Source organism: Myodes glareolus, chromosome 22 (genome assembly GCF_982192425.1).
Source record: "Myodes glareolus chromosome 22, mMyoGla1.1, whole genome shotgun sequence".
Lineage (NCBI taxonomy): Eukaryota > Metazoa > Chordata > Mammalia > Rodentia > Cricetidae > Myodes > Myodes glareolus.
This window is the reverse complement of record NC_142047.1, coordinates 43732427-43741802: the sequence shown is the minus strand read 5'-3', so window position 1 is coordinate 43741802 and position 9376 is coordinate 43732427. Positions and strand designations below refer to the sequence as shown.

The 9376-nt window shown below is 45.5% G+C and overlaps 1 protein-coding gene across 1 annotated transcript in view; it reads right to left on the bottom strand.

The window, feature by feature from the left end:
- Nucleotides 1-946: 946 nt before the first annotated feature.
- Vat1l (vesicle amine transport 1 like) overlaps nt 947-9376 on the bottom strand; it is a 170221-nt gene continuing 161791 nt past the window's right edge. The window contains 2 exon segments of the mRNA XM_048437338.3: nt 947-3408; nt 5429-5512. Coding sequence (XP_048293295.1) covers nt 3310-3408; nt 5429-5512 — 183 coding nt within the window. The 3' untranslated portion in view covers nt 947-3309.

Here is a 9376-nt window from a genome sequence, read left to right as displayed (position 1 = left end):
CATAGCCTGCGTGGTAAATAACACGGAGGCGCTAGGTACCATAAACTAGAGCTGTCAATCACAGCACAGGCTGCTTCTAAATTTTCTGCTCCAGAGAAAACCTGCAGGTTCAGGTTTTGGCATCTGATTCAGGCTTTGGCATCTGATCTAAAATTGCAGGCCGTGTCGAGTTTCAGCAGTGGCAATGTTTAAAGTGTGAGATGGTGTAATCGGTGCTCCCGTAGTGAAAGCCTGGCTGGAACTTGGTGAGTGCTGGAACTTGGTGAGTGCTGGCTCTGTCATTTACTAGACATGTGACCTCAGATGACTGAGGCTCCATGGGCTTTGGTCTTTCTGCTCATGCATGGGTTCAATACCAGGCCCTACTCAGCACTGTTGAGAGAGCACAATGCCTTCCCTGTTCTTTCAGGTATATTCAGGAGGTGTCTCATAAATGCTTGCCATTATCAGCATTGTGAGTTTCTATGATGTTTGGTATCATCTGCATGCAATTAAAATTATTTTTGAGACAGGGGCTCTCTATGTAGCCCAGGCTAGTCTCAAAATCATCGTTTTCTATTCTCTGCATTCTTTAAGTGCTGGGTTTCCAGGCTTGCGTCACTCCACCCAGGTAATCAGAATATGAATTTTCTGTTAGTTTCTTGACTTTTAGATTCTGTTTGTTTTCTTGGGATGGGGTCTTTTGTAGTCAAGCCTAGCCCCAAACTCAATATTTAGCAGAGGATGACCCTGAATTTCTGACACTTCTGCCTCTACCACTCAAGCGCTAGGATTACAGGTGTGCGCCACCATGCCTGGGCTAGATGTATTTTTAAAAACGCTTGTCTCATTTCAGCTTCTTTCTCTTTCAGGTCTTCAGCCCCACCCCCAGTTACCTCCTCCGTATGTTCTCACAGAGAGGCTGCTCATCCAAATATTTGTGTGGAGTAAAGAACGCCAGAAGAGGTTAATGCTATGCTGAATATTTTATTTATAATTTTATGTAAACATAATTTGCTTTATAGGCACAATATAACAATATAACGAAAGCTCTGAAGCCACAGACACATTAGACAATGTTCGGCTCATTCCGATAAAGCTCGACCTTCCCAGAAGCCTTTGCAGCTCCCTTAAGGCAAACAGAGACACTCTTTACACTTCCTCCAGGAAACAATCACGAGAGGGGAAGGAAGGTGCTTAACACAAGAGTCCACAGGATAGACCGACTGATTCTGGTTGTCCCTCACCCACCCTCCTGTTCTTCAGGGTGATGCTGGTCATCCTCAAGCTTTCAGGGTCTATGTTCTCAGTAGTGGAGAGGTTTTCCATGTGACTTTCTATGCTTCTCTGCTGTACATGACAAGACCCTCTGGATTCTGAATGTGGGTCAGGTTCCATGTTCCCCGAAGGAGAAGCCTCCTATGGCCAGTGACCAGAAAAGGCAATTTCTACATGCGAGTAATAGCGCTTTGAGAGTAGTCCTCAAGTCTACCCAACCCTTGAGCCCGGTGATGGTGGAAATATGACTGATCTATCTGATATTTAGCAAGGACCATCATCTCTCTGGATAGCCAAACGCTAGAGCGCTAGTCACTCCCTGGGGCTAGAAAATAAAAGTCTGAGGTTGGCACTCTCTGACGATGTTCTCATCCCTTGCCCTATTGGCTGGTGGTACCTGTTCTCATCTTCACATGTGACTTGCACAGTCACAGTGAGGAAAGACTCCATTCGGGTAAATAGTTGGTGAGAAGTCATTCATCAGCACAGATTCAGGATGGAGAAAAAGGATCACAATGAATGACGTGGGACTGGTTACAGAGACTTTGCAAACCAAGCAAGGGGATTGTTGAAATGTGTTCGTACCCAGCCCATGGGGAAGAGTGGGGTCCACCCTAAAGCTTATTAGTGGAGAAGGTGGGCAACACAGAAACCCTCTTAAAGTCTTCAAGAACATAAAGAAACTTGGAACACCAACTCAAGGTCATGGGGGAACTCATTAGGTCTTCCAGAAGTCAAAATAAATGTAGGGTGCTAATTGCATGGGTGCCTTTTATAACTAGCTTGGTTTGTGAGTGACATATGAACCCTTAGGGCAGAAGGGCTGGAAGGAAGCAATTAGGAGCCCCACTGTGGAGGGAGGGAGGAAGCCTCCATTTCCTTTAAGGTAACCGTTGTCACCTCAAAGTCCATCAGAAAGGACAAGGATGTTTCTTTTAGGCTGGAAAACTGCACAGGGCATTGTGATCAAGCAGTCTGGCTCCTGATTTCTAAGGAGCTTGCAAGTCAGCACCATGGTTCTGTGTGTTGGAGAGAGGGCCACACACTCGGCATCAGATGCTAGGTAGCCACCAACTGTATCCCTAGTGCTGGTTGCTCAGTAGAACAAACATGCTCTGAGAAGGCAAAAGAAATCAATTGATTCCTCAACCCCAAATGTGGTCTTCAAAGGAGTCCTTCCTTGGGAAAGGTGTTTCTGGGGCAGGAACTTAGAAATAACCACGGTGATTCTGAAGGTTGAGGGTGAGAGCCCAGGCGAGTTTAATGACGTCTGAGTCAGGCCTATCCCTGGTGAGTGTTCTTAAATAACCTGTGTGTGACTGCAGAGAAGACTCTGCTCATGAGACATGGTTTCAGAGCAGAGGTCTCTGTAACTGGTCCTCTGATAGATGCTGTTGACCCATCTCTATCCTAGAAAGAAGCCACGCCCATCTCCCTGGGTTTATGAATAAGAACCAGGGAACAGGGTTCAAGGGAGGCTCAAACCTTAAGGTGCAGAGGTCAATGCAGGGACATGGCCTCTTGGAGAGGGACAAAGTACTGCTTGGAGAAGTCTGCATTTGTAAGACCGTGGGTGCTGCTCCTGGCCTACTCTCTTGCCACCAGCCAAACTGACAAGTGCCATAGTTGGAGGCATAGCTGATCGCTGGCAGGCAAAGGGTGTCATTGGCCTGAAGAATAGTGGGATCTGGACAGGGCGCCGTGACAACGCCTTTCAATCAAACGTGTCCTTGCCCATGTCTGGTTTTAGACATCAGGCCCCGTGGTCTTGTGTTAATCTGCAAGGCTATTCTAGAAGGACCCGAAGAAGGATGGGTTTGATACGAGGGAGAGGGGAGAGTGTGATACGTAGACCAGGGAGGGACACAATACTGCATGGGATGGGATTGGCACTGGATTCCAAACACAACGGTGATCAACAGCTTCTTAGCTTGGCTGACTGCAAACAAACACGACACGTACTGGACTACAGTTTGTTCACTGGGGCACAGGAGAGTTCTCATGGCGGCCCTTTTCTTGCCAGCCATCCTCTACGGTCTCGCACATGAGGTCTTACTGGATGAAGGGCATCCTTTCCTTGTTCTCGCTGTCACCTTCGTGGTCCTCTTCCTCTTCTCCCGCCTCGCTGGTCTCTGTGCTGTCATTGGCCATCTGCAATTCAACAGAGGTTATGATGGAGGTTATGTACCTGCTCCCTCACCATCCCTGGGCATCAGACAAGGAACTGTGGGGTGAATCTCTTTCAGAGTCTTCATCCACATAGGATAAAAGTGCCTCTGAGGACCCCTTCTAACCCCTTTACTAACACCCACTAAAGCCCTGCAGCTTCCTTTAATGTCACTTGTTAGCTCCGGAGGTGATCTCACTGGATTCATCCTGAATCTCACGATGCCCTAGATTCAGTTTGATTTCATGCTGTCTTCCATCTAGAAGGGCTGGGACATCTTCCCTACCACCAATGCTCCAAATACCCATTCTTTACTGTCTTTTTGTTCCTTTGGGTGTCAGGGTAAAACAATTTCCAGAAAGCAAGAGTAATAATTCAACAGGGGCAGACCAGATCTCTTGATGTGAATGGGGGCATTATTTGGCCTTAATTTGATGAGTTCTGCCCCCTTGGTCAAGCAGGTGTAACCCCAGCCCAAGGGTCATCAGAATCTCATGGGTTCATGGAAATAGGCAGTGCCTCTAAATGTGAAATTGCTCCGCTGTGGGATAATGATCTTGTACACTGTAGAGCTTTGTCACTCATATGGGTTTAATACAATGCTGATTGGCCAGTAGACAGGCAGGAAGTATAGGTGGGGTGACTAGGAGAATTCTGGGAAGAGGAAAGGCAAAGAATCAGTTACCAGTCAGACTCGGAGGAAGCAAGATGAGAATGCCTTACTGAAAAAAAGTACCAAGCCATGTGGCTAAACATAGACATGAATTATGGGTGAACTTAAGTTGTAAGAGCAAGTTAGTAATAAGCCTGAGCAATAGGCCAAATACTTTAGTATAAGACTTTGGGTGTTTATTTGAGACTGAATGGCTGCAGGACTGGGAGGAACAGAAACTTCCATTTACATAGCTCCAGTGCCAGCTATTTTGCTTAGATACTTAAATAAGCTGTCCATGGCAGCTCTAGAGCCTTCCATGGATGGGACTGAAAGAGACTTATTCACAAAGGCCACAACGTAATTTGCACAGGAGTCCTGGGATCCTAGGCCCTCTCTCCCTAACCTCATGCCATTATTTTCCCTCCAACAGTCCTGTGACTTCATGGGAACTTTAAAAACTATCTCCACGCTAATATCAGCAGCTTGTGTCGCAAAGTATTTCTTCCTTGAACTGTTCTGTAAGGAGTGAAACGACCATTACACCTGAGCCCTGTTATGGCCACAGTAGACCAGGAGCCATTTCTGAAAATACACGCTTGAACTGAGAGCTATGAATCATTTTAGTCCTTTTCCTTGAAAAAGACAGATACCGATACAAGACTAGAGCATTAGTAAAGAATCTAAAATTAACCACAAACCTCCGTGCTTTCTTCGTTTAGCTTACCTAGAACTTAGGATGGCCAGCCACGCTCAGTGAAGGCCTTTCTAGCTGACCTAGAAGAACCTGTCAATCTCTAGCTCAGAAATGGGACCAAAGCAACTTTCCCAGGTTGCAAATGGACTGAGCACCAGGCTTTGGAGGTACGCAGTCAGAGCATCGGTGCATTGAGGGCTACATCATACGCCACCCCTCCCCCAAAGCAACCAGTTTTGGAACAGGTGACTCTGACATGCTGTCTTCTTGCGGATTGCCTGGATATTGGGGTTTTGTCCTAATAAATGAGAATGAATTGAACAGGAGTACCAGGAGCATCCGGAGGCAGCGGGCACCATTCTGTTGGGTACAGGAAGTGTGCATTGTTTAGAATTAACTAGGAAGTCTTCTCATTGGTAGCAGCCTAGAGATCGCAACTGTAAAAGTTCCTTTGCTAGCCATTCCAGCAATTTTCCTGTCTTTCTCCACTTCCATCTCAACCCGTGGCTAATCCCTCGTTCTGGAATCATCTGATCACCCTTGCTTTTTGAGAGTCTGGCCACTGCCTGTATTTCCTCCTTCATCAACTGTCTACACCTGATGCTCCATTTGCCTTTGGGGTTGAGCCGGGTGGGTTCCTCTGCATTCCACTTACCAGCGGAGTCGGGGTCTTTTCCACATCCAGGATTAGCTTCCCGATGTTCCCTCGGTCATGAATGCGCTGCATGGCCTCCTTGACCTGAGACACAAGGTGAGACATAAGTGCTGATTAATGAGACTCCTGGAAAAAGGGCCTGGAAAAGTCAGTCTGCCGGCCTTCCACCAGAGGTCGCTGCAGCTCAAATAGTGGTTCAGAGAGCAACTTTTTGTGGCGCAAATTTATTCATTCGCCTTGCGTCAATCATACACTCTGACCTTCTCCTGCACGTCGTGTGGGTCCGAACAGTGAGAATTACCGTTTTCACAATGGGAATATTACTAAAAGTCAGAGTGTTCAGACTGAATGTTACGCAGTTGTGAGGGTCACTTGTGACCCGCTCACTTAGGTGTTACATAACCCTGGCTCATACTTTCGCCAAATAAACCAGTTACCAGGGCTAAAACGCATTTTCAAAATTCCCATGGTTTCTAGTTGTCGGGATGAAGCTGTTTGGCTGTACTACACCTCCCTGTTTGTTCTGAGCCTTCCCTTCCACGGCTGTGTAGAAAGTGAACTGCAGGGGGCGCTGTGGGGGCTAATGGAGAAGACACCAAGCCACAAATGCCTGCCTTCCACATCTTTGTGAAATTTAAACGGAAATGCAACCTCGCTTGCCTCACAAAAGTCAATTTATAAAACTTTATAATAGATTGAGTCTAAATATTTTTCGTAAAGTCTCAGAATTTAAAATATTTTTGTTCCTTCGGCCCACAAATATTCAAGGCTAGATGCTATGACATTAAAAAAAAAAAAAGAAAAAGAAAAAGTCAGACATAGTCCTGTGTGTGAGGAATTCGGCCTGTGGCTGATGGAGAACTGTTTGCTTATTTGAAAATCAAAGGCTTCTATTCATTTGGATCCAAACTCACAGAACCATTAAAATGTTTGTGTTCAAATTGCTTTTCTGGGACTTCAGAGACGCAATTCAATTTATGGGAGAAAAACATAAAAGATAATGACTTCATTGCTTTTAGTGGCAAAGCCTGTAACGGCTTATATGTCACAGTAAAGGGATGGGTAAATAAACAATGGCTTCCACATTCATCTACCAAATGGGAACGTTGCATAGCCGTTAAGGAAAAGAAAGATATATGTCGCTAATTATAAAGGAGACACAGCAGGATCAAACGCTTTTTGTAATCTTGCTAAATGAGAAAACCGACAGGCGAACGTTTATTTACATCTCTATAAAAGTGTTGCTATTCTAAAATGCCTAGGAAGGCTTGCAGGTGTACCTTGGAAGCTAAGTGGAGGAGAGGAAGGCCTGTTAACTCTGCCATCCACAGGTTATGTGGTGACGTGCTGCTAAGTCAACATTTAATATAAATACAATGCATCTTTCAGATGCAGTTTGTTTGTTTTTGGTCACTTTGTGGTGAGACATAATCTCTGTTTTGTAGACTGATAGTGTCACGTGACAATTAATTTTTTTGATCCCGCTAAACAAACCAGTTGATTCCTTCCATTTACGTGATGACTTCTGAAGTATTTTCACACTTGGTCATAGCAACAGGTACCACGATTTCCCTTGGCATCTGTGGCAGGTTGATTCTTAGCTCTTCATGGATTGCAACATGTGTGGTTGCTCTTGTATAAAGTAGTGTGGGATGTATCTGCATAGAATCTACATAATTTCCCCATAGACTTTCAGTCCTTTAAGACTCAAGATCACTTGCAACACCAAATACAACATGATGCTACGCTGTCCTGTCATGTAGAGAAACATGACAGCAAATCAAAGCACGCATGCTCATGCAATGCTCCCCTCCCTTGAGTAATTCCTCTTCAAGGTTTGCTGAAATTGCTGATGTAGAATCAGTACATGAGGCAGGCCCACTGTGCTTATTGAAAAGCTCTATGTGGTGACCGATAGGTGTTAATGTAGCTCTCTGCCTCTTGGGAGTCATGTCCTTCCTTGTGTGATTGTCTCCCCTTGAGTGTAGGCTGCAGCTGGGGACCGGCTTTCCTACAGAGCACAGCAGATGGGATGGGCTCCCCCTTCTAAGATTAAGTTCTAGAAGATCACATCTGTGTTGTCATGACTCCGGTGAGGCATGCTTCATTGCTTGGATACCCTATAGAGTCCCTACATGACAGAGACCTAAGATAGCACTCCATCCAACAGTCAGTAAGGGACCGAGACCCTTAGCTTCTCTTGTCAACTACCCCTAAAGCATTTAGAAGTCTAGTCTTCTCCAGCCAAGCCTTGAAATGGGGTCATATCCTGGCTGACATCTTGATTGTAGCCTTGTGGGAGTCAAAGCACCCAGTTAAATCACACCCAGCTCCCAGTACCCTATTCTGAGCCCATGAAATCATCAATGCCTTAAAGTTCACTCCCCCCTTTTTTGTGGAGGGGGTAAATGAGATAATAACTATTTAACAGACTCCTACCTTGAATATATGATGCTTAGCTTGCAAGATACATAGAGTGCTCAATTTTTAGGGTAAGCATCCCGAGGCTAAAGAGCATAAGCAATTCACTCAGAAATGACATGGCTCTGGGGAACAGAAGTGTGGTTCAGAATCAGGTCAGAAAGACTTCAAATCTAGCATTTCTCCCTCAATTTTACCTAGAGAGAGCTATTTTACTTGATCCTCAGAAGTAGAAGGTGGTAACAACATTCATCACAGTGCTCCTTTGGGGTATTGGGAACCCTAGGTACCTTCTGTATCCCAGTCAAGTGTTCTACTACTGAGTTACACCCTTAGTCTCTTTTTATATTATTATTATTATTATTATTATTATTATTATTATTATTATTATTATTATTATTCGAGACAGGTTTTCTCTGTGTAACAGCCCTAGCTGTCCTGGAACTAGCTCTTGTAGACCAGGCTGGCCTCGAACTCACAGAGATCTGCCCGTCTCTGCCTCCCAAGTGCTGGGATTAAAAGCATGCACCACTACCACCCGGCCCACCCTTAGCCTCTTGATGGTGGAGTCTCTGGCCAAGCACTGACCACTGCCCCAAGTACCTCATTGTCAGATTCTAGGCAAGTGCTCTACCTCTGAGCTATGTCCCTATTTCCTCACTGGTGAATTCTAACCAAGTACTCTATAGCTGAGCCACATTGCCAGACCTTTGCTTATGGTTTCTAGCCAGACACTCTGCTGCTGAGCCAAACCCCTAGCCCTTCATGGCTATGGTAGTTTGAATGTAACTGGCCCCTGTGATCTCATAGGGAGTGGCACTATTAGGTGGTGTGGCTTTGTTGGAGTAGGTATGGCCTTGTTAGAGGAAGTATGTCACTGTGGGGGCAGACTTTGGGGTTTCCTATGCTCAGGATACCACCCTGTCAGTTGACTTCCTGTTGATTGCAAGATGTTCTCAGTTGTTCTTCCAGCACCACATCTGCTTGCATGCTGCCATGCTCCCCACCATGATGATAATGGGCAGAATCTCCAAAATTGTAAGTGAGCCACCCAACTAAATGTTTTCCTTTATAAGAGTTGCCATGGTCATGGTGTCTCTTGACAGCAATAGACACCCTGACTAATGTGGGGGTCAGCCATAATAAGCTAAATATGAACATGTCGCCCAAAGGAAGTTCTTTGCCAGAGTAGAACTGGGTCATTGATAAATTTGATAAGATGTGGGAGTCTCAGTAGTTTACCCTGAGAGGATGGATGCCTGACTGTAGGAGAAACCACAAGCTGAGATTATCCAACCCCCACTCAAGAACGAACCATTCAAAAGAAATGCCTGGCATTCCAACCATTGTAGATAGGATCCCCTGCCAGCACACATTCACTAGGATACCCCTAGACAAATGTCAGCCATTCAGAGGTCCTGAACCTCAGAAACCCCCACCTTTACTACTATAAAAACACAATTCTAAATGGGCAAGAGTCTCTCCTCGGTTATTCCAATACGTTGGACATGTGGAGAGACCGAGTTT